The 18,210-nt window shown below is 37.4% G+C and overlaps 1 protein-coding gene across 5 annotated transcripts in view; it reads left to right on the top strand.

Moving 5' to 3' along the window:
- The first annotated feature begins 1,960 nt into the window (after window positions 1–1,960).
- CFAP70 (cilia and flagella associated protein 70) overlaps window positions 1,961–18,210 on the top strand; it is a 106,297-nt gene continuing 90,047 nt past the window's right edge. For all 5 annotated transcript variants that reach the window (XM_037804780.1, XM_037804777.1, XM_037804778.1 and 2 more), the window contains exons 1-8: window positions 1,961–2,316; window positions 5,910–6,012; window positions 6,998–7,184; window positions 10,489–10,587; window positions 10,774–10,853; window positions 11,790–11,969; window positions 14,570–14,752; window positions 17,021–17,115. In XM_037804780.1, the coding sequence (XP_037660708.1) occupies window positions 5,950–6,012; window positions 6,998–7,184; window positions 10,489–10,587; window positions 10,774–10,853; window positions 11,790–11,969; window positions 14,570–14,752; window positions 17,021–17,115 (887 nt within the window). In that variant the 5' untranslated portion in view covers window positions 1,961–2,316; window positions 5,910–5,949. The remainder of the gene's footprint in view (window positions 2,317–5,909; window positions 6,013–6,997; window positions 7,185–10,488; window positions 10,588–10,773; window positions 10,854–11,789; window positions 11,970–14,569; window positions 14,753–17,020; window positions 17,116–18,210) is intronic.

Raw genomic sequence — 18,210 nt, 5'->3', positions numbered from 1 at the left:
CACTTAGAAAAAAAAATCCAGAGCAAAATGCCTTACTCAGTAGCATCATAGTTTTATTCTGAAAATCTTTTATTACATATGAACATTACAACTTACAAATTTTTAAAAATTTTGTAATTTTAATGTTTTATTATTAGAAATAAAAGTTACTTAAAATTTGGTTCCGGTGACTGTATCTTAGGCAAGGAATTTCCTATGAAGTGTGGTTATATGTGTATATATTTTAGTAATTTATTTTGCAATAATTTCATATGTCCAGAAAAATTGCAAAAACAATTTTTGTGTACCCTTCACCCAGATTCCCAAATAGTTAATATTTTATTGCATTTGCTTCAATGCTCACTCTTTGTATGTGTGTGTGTGTTTGTGTGCATATATCCCTTAATTTTAGTCTTTTTCTAAACCTTTGGAGAGCAAACTGCAGACATGATGTTCCACCAATACTAAACAGTGTGTGTACTTTCCCTCAAAACAGGGACACTTGCCTTTATAGCCAGTGAACAACTTTGTGAATCAGAGAATCAATAAAGACACAAAATTACCATCCAATCCACGGAGTCCATTTCAAATTTTGCCCACTCTCCCACCAATGTCTTTTTCCTTTCTGGTGCAGAATGCTATCCAGGAATATATACTATATTTAGTTGTCATTTATCTTCAGGCTCCTTTACTCTGAAACAGACCCCAGGCTTTCTTGTCTTTGACAGTTTTAAAGACATGCCTTATATTCTATGGATGACTAGCAATCTGGGTCCCTCTGATAACATGAATACCACAAAAACGATGCTTTGCTTTTCTCGGTGCATCTCACCAGGAGACACACAATGTAGACTCCTTAAACTCCAAAGTGATATTAACTTTGACCACCTGGTCATGTTGGTGTCTTCAATTCACCGTTTTCCCCTTGGTAATTTATTAATATTCCATGGAGAAGTATTCCTAAATTACCCTCAATATCCTATTCCTTATCAAACCTTCACCCACCAGCCCTAGCATCCATTAAACACTCCTGCCTGAATCATCCACCTCCATAGTGGTTGCCAAATGGTAATTGTTTCCATCACTCCATGGCATTCTACCATAAGATCTTTGCTCTCCATTTACATCAATGTGCACTTGTATATTCTTATTCAATGTACTAATCCATTCCTCTCATTATTTTGATGCTCAAATTGTCCCTGATTTGACCAGTGAGAGCGAGCCCCTTCAAGCTGGGCCCTAACACTACAACATTTTCAAATACACATATTGCTAAGATTCAACCATGTGGTGTGTAAAACTGTTTGACTGCTTTGGAATAAGTCATTTTGTGAATATACCACAGTTTATTCATCCACTCTTCTGTTGACGGACATTTAGGTTGTTCCCTATTTTTTCCCCCCTGTATTTTGTTATTCCAACTCTTTAATGTTAAATTTGGAATGTATTAAAAATTTGTATTAACATCATATACCTCAAGTTACTTTTATTGTACAATAATGAGCACCCGCAAAGTGCATAGCACTGTGCAAAGCCTCTGGGGAGAAACAACACCATTTACACTCTCACAAGCTTACTTCTTAAAAAATATATATATATCTGCATTTTTCACGGAGAAAGATTTAAATTATTTTTCAAAACCGCTTGACAAAGCTTTTTTCTTTAAATAACTCTCCTTTCGTTTTTCTCCTATTTACGGAGGCATACTGCGAAAAGGGTCGAGAAAGCAAAATCGAAAGTAGGAAAACTTGACACTTACCTAAAACTCTTGCCTAAGGGAAAGCAACATTGTTGAAATATCAGCAACCCAAGGTTTGAGGTGAAACAGGCACGAGCGCGCCCTCCCAGCGCGCAGGCGCAGAATCTCGCTGCGCCCTATTTTTTACCTCCCCCCAAAACACTCTCGCGAGTCTTGGGCTGCGGCGGTTGCCGAAAATAAGCTCTCGCGAGATGTAGTTGGTTGCTATAGTTGCGAAAAACACATCTGGGGCTGCCACATTTAAGACAGCTATTTCTCCTCAGAATACTCGCTTCCTGGCCTCTCCAGCCCGGCACCCAAACGCCAACGACCACACTAGGCGCGAACGCGCCCGCCGGCCCCAGGCCTCCCACCCGAAGGCGGACATAGAACCCCTACCCACTTTACGCCGAGACCCGCCGCTTAAATAAGCGCAGACTTTGCCTCTGTCGCCGGTCCAAACCCAACACATCCCCACCTCTTTGGTCTAACCTACGTGTTTCTAATTTGACTCTTCCGCTGCAGCAGCTTCTAAGCAAATGAAAAGAAGTGCGTGCGTAGTTTGGGGCGACTAGAGCCCCCACCTGACTGTCCTGACCGTGAGTTGTATCAGCCCGATTTCTTCCTTTTATTACTCTACAAATAGAGTCTGTGAATGCCTCTTGCATGCAAGACATGTTATCAGGCTCTCTGTCTTCAGGGTTGGGATTGAGCATTTTGTAAAAGCTGTGCTAATTCCATTTGTGTGGTGCTCTATAGCTTAAGCAGTTTTACTATTTTAGGGGATATTCACAGCAGATCTGGAAGAGGCAGGTCAGAAGTATTATCCATTTTTTCGAAGGTGAAACTGAGGCTCAGACAATTGAGGCATTTTCCCAGGGTCACAGTTATTAAGTGGGAAACTAACCAGGGTCTTTTGAATCCCAGTCCAGTTCTGATAAATGAGACAACATGTGGTAAATGCCGCAGGAGAATTTTAAAGTGATAAAAGAGTTCAAAGGAAGGGCAGATGCTGTCTGAGTTGGCAGGAAAGGCTTTCTGGACTAGGAAGCGTTTGAGCTGAATCTTGAAGGATAAGTAGCTTTTGCCCATGTAGAGAGGGCTTGGGTGAGAGGAATAAGAATTCCAGTAGGAAGAAAAAATGCAAAAAACACAAAAGTGTTAAGTACAGATCATCTTTGAAAAATGTAACAGAGAATAGGCAAGGTAAGGTGAAAAGTTGATTGGCACTGCTAGATGATAGAGGGCTTTGAATGTAGTAAATTCAGCCTTGTTTGGTAGGTGAGAGGGAATAAGGCAATGATATGGTCATATCTGTACCATATTATCATATTTCAGTGCTTGTCTCTTCAGTTTCATTTTATCCTTATTTTTCTTCACCCTACATACATGCCAAGCAAACTGATATACTTCTACTTCCTATCTAACTTGACTTGATTTTTTTTTTCTCTCTGAACCTTTCACAATCTGTTTCCCCCTGCCTGGAACATCCTTCCCCCAACTTCACTTCAGTTTATTAAAGCATAGTTCCACTTTGGGTATCTGTGTGTCACCTGAGACTCAGATTAGAGTTTGGCAGCTATGAATGCAGTATTACCTCATACAGCAACTGTTAAAAAAACTGAAAAAGAGTTCAGACTACAATTAGAGATAAGAATGAAGCAGATCTGGTTAGGACTAAGGCAAATCAGGCCAAAGGATAAAGGATGAAACTGATTGTGTTTTAAAACTTCAACTTCTGTGTGAGACCAAGGGAAGAGATGTTTGTTTGGTGCAGGATCTATATTTTCTGTAGCATACTATATAATTTAACTTGTACAGTTTATTTAAACACCATAATTAAATGGAAGTTTGAATAGGAAGTAAGATCTGGTAGGTTTGTATAGATTGGTGTGAAATTCCAAAACATCCCAAAGTAATTTGGGCAGAAAATAAAAATGTATTTGCAGGGTCCCCGTGAGGAACTGGGGGAAAATGTGGAAATACCAAACTTCCCCACCTGAGAAATTACTGATATTCTCACAAGCATTGAGGTCTACTGATTTAGTAGGCTGAGCCCTTGATCTTGGGGCTTGCCCTTATGAAGCTGGTTACTGCAAAGGAGAGGCTAAGCCTACTTATAGTTGTGCCTAAGAGTGTCCCCCAGAGAACCTCTTTTGTTGCTCAGATATGGCCTCTCTCTAAGCCCATTCAGCAGGTAAACTCACTGCCCTCCCCCTTATGTGGGGCATGACTGCCAGGTGTGTAAATCTCTCTGGCAACACGGGACATGACTCCCAAGGATGAGCCTGGATCCAGCATCTTGGCCAACAGGGGGGTGCGAAATGAAATGAAATAAAGTTCCATTGGCTGAGAGATTTCATATGGCATCGAGAGGTCATTCTGGAGGGTATTCTTATGCACTATATAGATATCCCTTTTTAGTTTTCAGTGTGTTGGAATAGCTAGAAGGAAATACCTGAAACTGTCAAACAGAAACACAATAGCCTTGATTCTTGAAGATGATTGAATAACTATGTAGCTTACATGGTGTGACTGTGTGATTGTGAAACCTTGTGGCTCACACTCCCTTTATCTAGTGTATAGACAGATGAGTAGAAAAATGGGGACAAAAATTAAATGAAAAATAGGGTGGGATGGGGGGATGGGGATGTTTTAGGTGTTCTTTTTTACTTTTATCTTTATTCTTATTTTTATTTTTTTGGAGTAATGAAAATGTTCAGAAATTGATTTTGGTGATGAATGCACAACTGTATAATGGTATTGTGAACAGTTGATTGTACACTGTGGATGATTTTATGGTATGTGAATATATCTCAAAACTGAATTAAAATAAAAAAAAAAACCACCACCATCGTTCCAGGCCACTCCCTATAACGAGATTTCCTGGCAGCCATACCACAAATGTTCTCTGAAACCAGCTAGGCTAGGACCCCAGCTTTACTTTCTTAATGTTTGACCACGTTAAGATTTCTTTGAAGCTCAGTTTCCTTTTCACTAAAATGGAGGTTTAAGAGTCAACTGCAAGAATAGATACTTATAACACATGTAATGTCCATACTGACTGGCACAGAGTAAGTTATAAACAAAAGTTAATTCACACACACACACACACACACACACACACCCTTTCCTCCTATCTGCCTCCTAGCTTTTCTCTTGCAGAGCACTCATCACACAGATTACAATTCCTGGTCTATTTACATGTGTGTCATCCTCACTAGAAAGAGAGTTTACATCTTATCTCTTGTATCCCCAACATCTACTATGATACTTAACATAATAAATGTTAGTTCAAGGAATAATTCTGATAGAAGTGGAATGGGTTAGTATAAGAAGAAAGCAGGGTCAGAGATCACTTAGGAGGCTCTTGTTACAGTTCAGCAGAAGGGTAAAGAAGGCCTACTTTGTGTGATACCATTGAAAAGGAAAGAAGGGGGCTGTTGCCAAAGAATATTTCAAATGTAAATGTGATAAGGAAGTTGTCAATGGAGACAGAGACAAGGCTCAAGTGATCTGAGCCTTTTTAGGGAACTGGGAAAGTGAAGGGAAAGCTGGGAACTGTGAAAGCTCTGAGGGATTCATAGCATATAGTATGTCCTCAATAAATGTTTGAATTGTCTGGATAAGTTCCACTTTGAATTGAGGCAGAAATCATGGCCTTAAATTTTTTTTAACAGATACCTTATTTTTTTTAAACTGTTTGTATCGGTAAAATAACTAGAAAAGATCTCTGACTCAACAAGACCTCTATTAGGACCTTTCCCAATGGACTATCTATTCTATATGGCTGCTTCTTTCCCACTCTCAAAACATGTTTTTGTAAAACTGAGGTATTAACTTTTGAAGGCAGCTTTAGAGATTCAAAACAAAAGTTACCAAAGACCTCTGTGAAGGACATAGGAGATGGGAGGGAGGGGGTGGCATCCCTCCATACTTTGTCTTGTGGTTATTTGTGCTTAATGGGTTAATTACATCTATAAGGACCTTTTTAGCACTCACAGATGTAATCATCCTTTTGACCAACTCCCTAAAGCACCGCCTGTCCATCAGGAAAAGTTGGGAAAGGGGAATAAAGCAATGCTGGACTATGCCATTTCCCAGTTTCTCCCCTGGTATTGGTAATGATATAATGTGGGTACTTGTACAGCCATAGAACATGAAGGGACCGGTTCATTCATTCTGTTTACAGAGACCAGAGAAGACCAGGGGGACTTTGCCTAGTTGCTGATATGGAGCAGGTGGCATCAACAGGCAGACCAGTGCAGATCATCGTTACAGACGGATATGACTTGGTAAAGTTATTTTTGGAAATCCTCAAAGTCCCTGGTTTATTCATTCTTCTTGAAAGTAGATTTGCCTTTGGGCTCAGATATCCTTGTCAAACATCTGCCTGCAGGTAGAGGAAGACATGTTGGGAGCACCAGTGGGAGGAATGGAGTTTGCATCAATCTCTACCACCAAGCCTCTTGGCTTTACAGAGTAATGGCACTTCCTCATCATTGTTCGTCTATAATCAGAAATCTCATTACTGGGAGTAATAGCAAACTACCTGGCAGTTTCAAGACTCAGTTTAAAAGGAGTGAAACAAGCGGTGATCTAGTTTCCCCAGACTGCAGTTCATATAAAATTTCCTTTTTTTTTTTCCTCTTTCTTCTGAGAAGGATCTGAATTCTTCCAGTTTCTTTTGTGTTTAATTACATTTGATGAATTCAAACAATAAAACTACAATATGATATAACTGTTAAAATGTTTTAGAACAGTGATGAAACGTCAAAAAGATTCATTCAGCTTATGAAGTAAAAAACCTCATTTCAAAACAAGTTGTAATAAATGATCTCCACTTTTAAAAAAATGTAAATATCCAAAGATGTATATATAATTGTGTGTGTATGTATTTTCATAGAAAAACACCAGAAAATATATTCTAAAATGTTGTGTTTACATATTAGAGGGAAGTTAGAGATTATTTTTTTTCTATCTGCTTTTCTCAATTTTTCAAATGTTCCACAGTATACATTTATCTGTAAAACTTAATAAATATAAAACATAATAAATGCTATTTTTCAAAACTCCTACATAATGGCATTTAAATGGAATGTTGCAATTATCTAACTAGATTTGTTTAATGACTTTCTCCCCACCCTTTTTGTATTTGTGATGTAGTTTGCTAGGAAAACATGGAAAATGCTGTTTAACCCCAGTCAAAATGGGTTCCCAGATGCTTAACACAATTTTCTACTTGAGTATAATTGTAAAGTGTTCTTTTTCTATCAACAGAAAGGTTTTAAAGGGGATACTCCAGTTACCTTTATTCGTGCAGAATACAATCATGTAGTTCTGGGAGACTCTGCAAAAATTACTATTTCTCCAGATGGAACTGCAAAATACAACTTCACTAGCAGTTTTGATTTCAATCCTGAAGGAGGAATCACTTTAGATGACCTCGCCCACAAACCAGTGTTCTGTAAGTCCTTGTGATTCTAAAAATGTTAATTATATGAGTATGGTATGAGGAGAATCTGAGGTATGTAGTAGTTGTATTAGGGACAGTTGAACATACCTTACCTCCTTAATCTAGGAATAACCGGTATACATTAAGACTTACCTGCTTCTGGTAGCAGTCATTGCCTACTAGTTTCAATCAGTTTATATCAAAGACTTTTGATATATGACTGAGTTTTGCAGCCCTTATCTCCTCAAATTGAGTTGAGAGTGCCTCCTTTATATTCCCAATACACTTTGTATTTAGGGTTGCCAGACTTAGTGCCCACCTACACACATACCTACATACACACACACACACACACACACACACACAAAGTACAATATTTGGGAGATACTTATGGTAAAAAGTTATTTGTTGTTTCTCTGAAATTTGAATTTAACTGGGCATCCTAAAATTTATCTGGCAAACTTATTTATACTCCTGTATACTCACCATACTGTATAACAATCATTAATTTGCCTGTGTTCCCTGCTAGAGGAGGATCTTCTTAAAATCAGGGGCTGTGTCTTATTTATTTCATAATTGCTAGAGCCTAACATAATGCTTGGGACATAAAGGCTCAATAATGACCATCTCCCTTCCCTATTGTGTCAGTTGAGACCATGAGGGGAGCCTGGACTTCCATACCCACCTGAAGAAACAAGGTGCTCTAATACAGTATCAAGTGGGGACCAGAACTCCCATTCCTGCTCTCAGTAACAAGGAACCACATCCCTTTTGTGTTAACAGAGGCTGAGAGAGGGAATTCTACCTCCTGCCTCCACCTGACAGTAATGAGGAACCACTGCCCTCCTCCCCTTTCCCTGACAAAATGGTGTCAGTAAAAGCCAGCTGAAACAGAAGGCTTAAATAATATCCAAAGCCTCAAAATATGATATGAAAACATCCAGGTTTCAATTGAAAATCACTCATAATACCAAGAACCAAGAAGAACTCAAAGTGAATTTTAAAAGACAGTCAAAAGACAACAATACCAAGATGATAGAGATGTTAGAATCTTCAGACAAAGAATTTAAAGAAGTCATGATAAAAATGCTTCAATGAGTAATTACAAACATGATGGAAATTTTAAAAAGTAGAAAGACTCAGCAAAGAAGTAGAACATTTCAGGAAAGAAATGGAAGATATAAAGAAAAATCAAAGGAAATTTTAGAACTGAAAAATACAATAACCAAAATAGAAAGCTCAGTGAATGGGCTCAACAGCAGAAGGGAGAGGAGAGAGAGACTTAGTGAACTAGAAGATATAATAGAAATACCCAATCTGAACAACAGAGAGGAAATAAAAAATTTTTTTAAAAATGAACAGAGCTTCAGGGACCCATGGGACTATAACAAAAATATCTAACATTCATGTCATCCTAGTTCCAGAAGGAGAAGAGAAAGGGGGAAGGGTTGAAAAAGTAAACAAAGAAATAATGGCTGAAAACTTTCCAAATTTGGCAGGAGACGTAATCTTACAGATTCAAGAAGCCGAGGAAACCCCAGAAGGATAACCCCACCTCCAAAAAAAATCCATTGTAAGAAACAGGGATTGAGAAACAAATTAAACAACACCGTGAGGAAAAATAAGAAGACAAATCCAGAGTCTGAGTCATTCTGTATGATAATTGACCTGGTGTCTTCAATAAATCAGTGCCATAGGAAAAAAAAGTAATGAGTACAGGGACTGTTATAAATGAGAAGAAACATAAACATGACAACCAAATGTAATGTGTGGACTTTGATTAGATCTTGGTTTGAACAAACCAGCTACAATATAAATTTTGGGTTAATGGGAAATAGTAAATACAGATTCGGCATTAGATGAATTAGGGAATTATATTTAATACTGTTACCACACTTGCTAGAGATGATAAAGGTATTATGGTTATATAGGAAAATCACATTTTTTATTTTGTGTATTTCAGTATTTAGGGGTGAAATGTCATGATGTCTGTATTTCAGAAAATAAAAATAGATGAAGCAAATTTGACATGTTAACAATTGTTAAATGTAGATGATGGGTATACGGATATTCATTACACTAGTCTCTACATTTTTGTGTATCTGAAAATTTTCATAATAAATATTAAGCACACACATGTAGTAATGCTGCAGTGAAAGACCTTGTGGGTCCCTCCAAGATTTGCTAAGCCCTATGCTAGGCAATATTGGAAGGTCCAGACCAATGTTTTTCAAACTGCAGATTGTGACTTTCTAGTTGTTCCTAAAATCAATTTAGGGGAATCTTGACCATTAATTTCCTATACATTAAATTAAAAGGAATAGAAAATAACTAAGGGGTTTTGAAGTAGTAAGTATAAATACTATATGAAACATTTAATAGTTACTGTGCCAGTTTGAATGTATTATGTCCCCCAAAATACCATTATCTTTGATGTAATCTTGTGTGGGCAATGTATTAGTGTTGATTAGATTGTAATTCTTTGAGTGCTTCCATGGAGATGCGCCCCACTCAACTGTGGGTGATGACACTGATTGGATAGTTTCCATGGAGGTGTTACCCCACTCATTCAGCATGGGCCTTGATTAGTTTACTGGAGCACTTTTTAAGCTCAGACAGAAGGAGCAAGCTTGCTACAGCCAAGAGGGACACTTTGAAGAACGCACAGAAGCTGAGAGTAGCTGCAGATGAGAGACAGTTTGAAGACAGCTGTTGAAAGCAGACTCTTGCTCTGGAGAAGGTAAGAGAGGACAAACACCCCAAGAGCAACTAAGAGTGACATTTTTGGGGAACTGCATCCTAGAGAGGAACATCCTGGGAGAAAGCCATTTTGAAACCAGAACTTTGGAGCAGATGCCAGCCATGTGCCTTCCCAGCTAACAGAGGTTTCCCAGGCGCAATTGGCCATCCTCCAGTGAAAGTACCCGATTGTTGATGACTTACCTTGGACACTTTATGGCCTTCAGACTGTAACTTTGTAATGAAATAAACCCCCTTTATAAAAGCTGATCCATTTCTGGTGTTTTGCATTCCGGCAGCATTAGCAAACCAGAACAGTTATCTTTATATATATGCGTGTGTACATGATCATGATGTAGAATCCATTTCTTACTATCAGTTGCGGACAGAAAGTTTGGAAGTCGCTAAGGTGATCCAGTATTCTCCACCAAAAGTCACTGATATTGGTGTATTCTAGGGTTTCAAATTCATATATCTTCAATTAAATTTCTTTGACAGTGTTTTGCTTGTTAACACCTTGGTTTTTTGATGGCTTAGCTAGAACTGATCTCATTTTTCTTGGTTTTGATTTTTCTAGTAACCATGACTGAAGTTTTACCAAAGGAAAAGAAACAGAAAGATGAGAAGACCTTAGTTCTTGGTCAAGCTGTGGTGGACCTTCTTCCTTTACTGGAAGGTCAGATATGTGATTTGTCCAAAAGCCAAAATAGTAAAGCTCATACAGTTTAACTCAAGAGAAGTGCAGAAATAAGGCTTGATGACCTTGAGGGATTTGAGGAAAAGATGAACATCTTTATCTGTGTCTGTTGTAGTGCTAATTTAACCCTTCCTTTTCTGGTTTCACTTGGTCTTGTTTTTGCAGGACAGAGTTCATTTGAAACGATGGCCCCATTGCACCCTGTGCCTGGCTCACTCCTAGAAACTCTTCGACCAGGGGCTAAGGTAATTGGAGTTTTAACTCTCATTTCAACTTGCCATTTAATCTAACAAGGCTGTGCTCTAATAAGGTTCAATTCATTTGAGTTCAGTTCATTGAACATCTTTTCACAAGCAAACATAGTGCTAGGTTCTGGGAAACAAAGATGAATAAAGCAAGATTCTACCTCCCAGGAGCCCACACTCTGCATATCACCGATTACAACCCAGTGTGATTAAATGGTGGGGGCTGGGGGACACAAGGTATAGCATAGGTATCAGTTTCTTTGTTCAGGGGTAGATGTACAGAAGGCTTAACCACAGATATGCCTCTTCAACCATGTTCTAAGATGGATTAAATTAAATAGTGCATGAAAACACCCAGCACACTTTCTGGTATGGTAGCCTGCCTTTGGTGATGGGAGGAGGGGAAGTGTGGCCTGCTATGCTGTGTAACTGCTTTGTCTTCTGGGCTGTGTTTCCCATTCCTCCTGAGGATCAGTAGATTCTTGGGGCACTGCTTTGCCACTCTGGTGCAAGTGCCCTGACAGCAGATACCACAGCTGCCCTCTGTAAAGGAGAGAGAAGGGCCACAGTCATCTAACTATTCCAAATGCAGTTCCCTAATTAACCATTCTGATAATTACCCTGGAACCCTCTGCTTCTTGTTGATTCTGACCTTTAAACTGCCACAAACCACTCCTTCATCTGCCCTGGTCGTCCTGCTTACGTTGTAGGATATGCTAGAGATAACGTTCTGCTCTTGGCTCTATCTCTGAATCACAGTACCTGGAGAACATTCTTTCAATGCTATGCTTGAAAATGATTAAGCTTGACCTTCCTACCTTGAACAGCGCTGTTAGATTCGAAGGAGATAATGCATTAAAAAAAAGAAAGAAAAAAAGAAGGGGAGAGACTCTGGCAATTAAAAAAAAAAAACTATATAATTTTATTCTTTCGCAGCAGTGCAGTCTTGAAGTGAAAGTGTTTGTATCAGAACCATTATTGACCACAGCTCAGATCTTAGGGGGCAATCTACTGAAGGTCACATTGGAGGCTGCCTACTCTGTGCCTGAGTCCTTCATTCCACTGGGTCCCCTGCAGAACTACATGGTTGGTCTGCAAGTTCCGTCGATTGGAGAGGTAAAGCCTGTTGTCAGATATTTATACAGATTTGAATATGACTACAATCAAATGACCATCTCTTCCTCAACTGCTAAACTTTCATTCAAATTATAGCTCAGTTAATGTCTGAGATTTATTTTAGGCTTAAGAAATAAAGTTTATTTGTGTTTTAGATACATATTTATATTTATAATTTATATATTTATCATATATTATGAATTATGTATAATTTATATTAATAAACATATACTTATGGCAGGAAATGTGTAAAATATTAAAAATTGTCAATGTTTTGGTGTTTTTCTCTTTGGATTATTTTTATGCATATGTTTTGTGGATTTTGCACAATGTATTTTATTATACAAAACTTTCTCTTAATTCCAGTTTACTCCTTAGACCAAATTTCTACATATGGAATGACTGGAGATGGGTCTTTTGAAGTTCTTAATAGAGATTTCCAAAATGCTTCTAAAAGGGTTACAATCAGTTAGTACTCCCACCTGCTTTATTGAGCAAGGGAAATGGTCCTATCTTGGCCGGTGCCTCAAGGAGGATAACTGCTTGGTTCAGAGTTGGTAGATGGTGACTCTGCACACCTCCCTTCGCATTGGAGATAAGGGACTTCTGTGATGCTCAAGGGTTGGGTTTTTCCACACCCCCCGGGGATGGGGACCTGCCACTAAGCAAAGAGCATGTATCAAGTAATCTTTGTGCAGTTTCCTCTCCTGGCAAGCTGCTGGGGCTGCTTGTTCCTGGTTTCAGGTTCAGCGTACAATCAGGCCATTCCAATAGACCTAATGTTTCCCTTAGGCTGCAAAATGGGAGCATATTGAAATATCTGCATGCAAACAAGCAAGAGAGGAAAAGTAGGGGTTAGGCAAGGCTCTTTTTGTGTGTTGGGCCTTGCATTCAGTACTCCAGCCAGCAGTTTACCACTTGCCAGCAGTTTACCACTTGCCCTAGGCCTTCACTTTTTCCCTTGTGCAAAGCCTAAGGTCAGCCAGAGATTGAGATATTAGGACCTTCTTATGTCTTTCCTGGGCATGCCATGAACATACACATAGGTTTCTAGATACTTAGGAATATGTTGGAAGCTTTCCTTAATCCCATATGTCTATCTAATTCCCCAATTTTTCCTTTTAAGCTTTTTGGTCAGCCTCTTGTCCTCAACTTGTCCTGCTTCCTCAGGCAAGTGTTCCGTTAAATAATTGTTGCTGATGGTTGTCGACAAGTGCCTTAGATAGAGCTCTTTGTTCAGTGAGTTCAGAGGGAGGTCAAATAAAGACAAGGCCAAAGAATGGAGCTTTCCAAGGAGCTTCCAGACAGTTCAAATAATGAATATTCTCTGGGGCTTTTGAGTAGCTCCAAACCATTCTGCCTTCTCCAGTGGCTGCTAGGATACTAGGCTGCTGGTTTTCAAAGGACTGTATTTGTGAAGCTGTTTTCAAGGCTATCATGGAACTGGGGAGAGGGCAATGAGATAGAGAAAGTTAATATGCCACAGAACCCATTGTTCTTATGAAGATTCAGCCATTTTCCTTGAATATACACTCCTCAGATTTTTCAAGACGTTAATTTCCAGAGTTCTGAAAAAGTTGATTTTGACTAATTTTAACAGTGTTCTCATTGCTTTTATAGAGGAGCAGATTTTCTGAGTTCTTGACTCCATCTACCATTCCAGAGATGTCCCTCCTTCAAAAAAGTTTTTTAAGGTTAACCCAAAGAACTAGAATTGTTGAGTTACAGGGTTTGCAGAGCTTAAATTTTACTAGAAGCTGCAAAATTGCTTCCCACAATTGTGTATGAATATATTTAATATATGATATATATGAATATATATGAAAGTATAAGAATACCATTTCCCTTCACATTTTTGGCAACAGTTGATATTTTCAGACTTTGATTTTTCCATTCTGATTATTTAAAATGGTATCACATTGTTTTCATTTGCATCTCATTGATTATTAATGATATAGTGTATCTTTTTATTTAAATGTTGGGTTTTTTAATTTGCCCTTCTATAAATTGCCTATTTATATCCTCTACCTGTTTTTTAATTTCAAGTATATTTTAAATAAATTTAAGATACGAAATTTTCTGTATTTTTAGCTCCTTGTCAGATTTAAGTTTGTTTTGTAAAGGATATTTTTTTAAAAAGGTATAATCATGACTCTCATATAAATATAAAATGACAAAGAATTTATCAGATATTTTGTTTTTCTAACTAATTAATAAGGAGATTAGTAAAATGTAAAAACCAGTTAGAATCTGAAGAAGTGGCCGGTATCTAGACACCCAGGAATGCTGAAAGGAATTTGCTAATAATTCCAAATGGGTCAGTAGCCATAGGACAGTAAACGATTCTATCTTTACTGGACAAAATACATTTGCATATCTATGTACAAGAATAATTTGCTTTATTATCAATATTCTAAAAATTAGGAAGTTAGAAAATTGCTTAGACAATGAACGTCACAGACCCCTCTGGAAAACCAGATAATCACAGAAGAGTCTGTAACAACACTCAACATTCCCTTGAAAATACACTTCAGTAAAATTTTTGTCTTCTATTTCAAAGTCTTACAATTTTTCCTCACATGTGGTATTTATTTCTATAGAAAGACTATCCCATATTATTCCGAAATGGAACACTGAAACTTGGTGGGGAGAGAGAACCTGTTCCCCGGCCCAAAAAATGGCCTATTGCCAACATTCTGGCCCCAGGAGCTAATAACATTCCCGATGCGTTCATCGTTGGTGGTCCCTATGAGGAAGAAGATGGAGAACTCAATCACCCAGAGGTAAGAGAGGTTGAAGTATGAGATTTTTATGATAAACTCAGGGTATTGAAGAAATATTTTGTTAGTTATTGTGAATCATCCAAAATAAAACAATTATCCATGTAATCCTGATGAAAATGTCTCCCAATTTCTTTTTTTTTAAATTAAATTCGGCCAATTTCTTAATGAATTTATTTTTGAATATGTAATAATGTAGTAACAATTCAAAATAAACAATGAAGAGGTATGTAGCAAAAGTCTCCTCCTCCTCCATCTCTCTCCCCATTCTTTCCCAGCTCATTTCCTTATAATCACCTTTGTTGTTAGTTTCACGTTTCCTTTCAGATACACTTTTCTGAATATAAAAGCAAATATATATATATATATAGTCAAAAGAAGACCCAGAAACAGACGCATTTAGAAAAGGAAAGAAAAATTTTCCTTTCAAGGAGTGCATGGGAGTCAGACTTCAGAAGGACTGGCTCACCATATGAAAAACAAACCAGTACTCAAAAGAAAATAACACAAAATTACCAGGGTTACCAAATTTACATTAGTTTGTTAATGATGGGAAAACCACAATTTTTCAATTGATTATTAGATTCACGAAGATCATAAGTATCTTCAGACATGCCCATAACAAAAGTGAGGGATAAAATTGTTTTTCTTTAGGGAATCCAGATTTACAGGAAACATTCACTCTTATTATTTATGGAACTAGAACTTGTCAGGAAGACCTGTTATTTTTGCTTTATATCAAGACATAGTATTTATTTCTTTTTTAACTGTGTAATATAAAGTGGTTAATCATATTAGCAGTAGGGGAAACTGTTGATTTTTTGTTTCGTAAACACATACCCATACTTACGTACACGTACGTAGTCCTTCCCCATCATTTTTTTTTTAAATTCAAATCATAGCACACTATATACACTGTTCTGCAATTTTTTTTCACTTTTTACTGTACCTTAAAGATTTTTTCACAATACTGTCTAAAGAGCCTTCTCACTCTTTTTCTGTCTTTATTTGTCCTTACTGTATGGCATGTCATTGTATGATACTTTAATTTACTTAAGCAGTCTCAGGCTGGTGGACATTTAGGTTGTTAAAATTATTCTTTTAAAAAATATTTTATTACAACACTTTAAGGGCATAGAAAATGTGTAAACACATTTGCAAATATTTCTGTGAACTAGCTGACAAGCATTAGTGGAAACATTAAATAAAAGAGTTTGTAAAACATTCAATAAAAGAGATTGATTATTTTGAATATATGACTCTAAATATTTCAAGTAATAGACATAAAGCCAGCAATATTGGAAAATACCGTGCAGTATCTTTTCTCATCATTGTGATCAGTGAAACATTTTCACTTTTATGTTTTATTTGGTTTGGGTTTTAGTTTCCTAGCTGCCAAAACAAATACCATACAATGGGTTGGCTTAACAACAGGAATTTATTGGCTCACGGTTTCAGAGGCTAGAGGGCTTGCTTCCTCCTGGGGTTGGTATCTTCTGGCTGGCTGGCAATTTGGGGGGTTCCTTGGCTTCTCCATTATATGGCAATGCACATGGCGGTGTCTTCTCTTTTCTCTTACAGGTTTCATTGACTTCCAGTTTCTGGCTGTTCCCTGTGGTTTCTCTCTTCTGTGTCTAATGTCCTTTGCTTAAAAGAACTTTAACCATATTGAATTAAGGCCCTCTCTCATTCAGTTTGGACACACTTTAACTATTAACATCTTCAAAGGTCCTATTTACAAATGGGTTCACACCCACAGGACCAGAGGCTCTGACTTGAACATGGCTTTTGTGGGGGACATGATTCAACCCCCAACAGCTTGCAGAGTTTAGTAGTTTTCAACTCTGGCTGCACATTAAAATTACCTAGAAAGATTTTAAAACAATGACAATGACCACCCCCCCACCCCATATCAATTACAAAAGAATTTGCTTTTAAAATAATATTAATGCCCAGGAATCGATATTTTAAAAAAGTATTTTTTTTAAAAAGCTTCCAGAATTCTAATATGCATCCAGGGTTGAAACCCACTGATCGAGGTTATATGAGTGAATTTGACACTTAGTATTGTATTGTTGTAAGGATTATGTAAGTAATGGATCTTACAGTACTTTATTAATAGTAAAGTGTCATAAAATTTAAAGTGGTGGCAGTAGTTTCAGTAGCAGTAGTAATAAAAGTATTGTGGTCAAATCCATTTACAGATTGCCCCGCAGATTGCGCAGGATGACACGTGGCACAGAAAGACAACAGTTTCTATCTATTTTACAGGACAGGGAATTTAGGAACCAAGCAGAGAGTGTCAAGAAAAGGATCATTTGGGACTTGGAAAGTCGCTGCTATCTTGATCCTCATGCAGTGATCAGGTAGGAAAAGGAAGGGAATATGTCTAGCCAACAATAACTGTGAGTGGGTTACTTTTTTTATTGTGCTAACACACACACATATATACACACACTATATAATATAAAATTTGCCATCTCAACCATTTTTAAGTATACAATTCAGTGGCATTAATTACTTTTACAAGGTCATGCTACCATTACCACCTTCCATTACTAAAATTTTTCATCATCCAAAAGAGAAACTCTTTACCCTTTAAGCAATAACTGCCCATTTCCCCTCCCCCCAGACCTTAGTAACCTCAATTCTTCTTTTTGTTTCTGTGAATTTGTTTATTCTAGATATTTCATATTATATGTGGAATCATACAGTATGTGTCTTTTGTGTCTGGCTTATTTCACTTAGTATAATGTTTTTCAGGGTCCATCCATGTTGTAGCATTTATCAAAACTTCAGTCCTTTTTATGTCTGAATAGTATTCTGTTGTGTGGATATGCTGCATTTTGCTTATCCATTTATCTGTTGATGACTCTTGGGATGTTTCCACCTTTTGGTTATTGTGAAAAATGCTGCCATGAACATTGGTGTACAGGTATCTGTTTGAATCCTTGCTTTCAGTTATTTGAGATATATACCTAGAAGTGAAATTTCCAGGTCATAGGGTAATTCTATGTTTAACTTTTTGAGGAACTGCTAAACTGCTTTCCACATCAACTACTCCATTTTACATTCCCACCAGCAATGCATGGGAACGCTTACCAACATGGGAATTCGCATCCTCACCAACACTTCTTATTTTCTTTTTTTAAAAAGTAATAGCCATTCTATTGGGTGTGTAATGGTCTACCATTATGGTTTTCTCTTTTCTTTGTTTTTTAATGTGAAATTTTTTCATTAGAGAAGTTACAGGTATACAGAAAAATCATGCAGAAAATATAATTCCAATACACGCCCCCCCCATTATTAACACCTTGCATTAGTGTGGTACTTTTGTTACAGTTGATGAAAGAATACTATTATAATTGTACTATTAACTATAGTACATAGTTTACATTGGGATTCACTGTTTGTGCTGTACAGTCCTATTTATTGTGGTTTTGATTTGTATTTCCTTGATA

Source organism: Choloepus didactylus, chromosome 15 (assembly GCF_015220235.1).
Source record: "Choloepus didactylus isolate mChoDid1 chromosome 15, mChoDid1.pri, whole genome shotgun sequence".
Lineage (NCBI taxonomy): Eukaryota > Metazoa > Chordata > Mammalia > Pilosa > Megalonychidae > Choloepus > Choloepus didactylus.
This window is presented reverse-complemented; position numbering and strand designations above follow the sequence as displayed.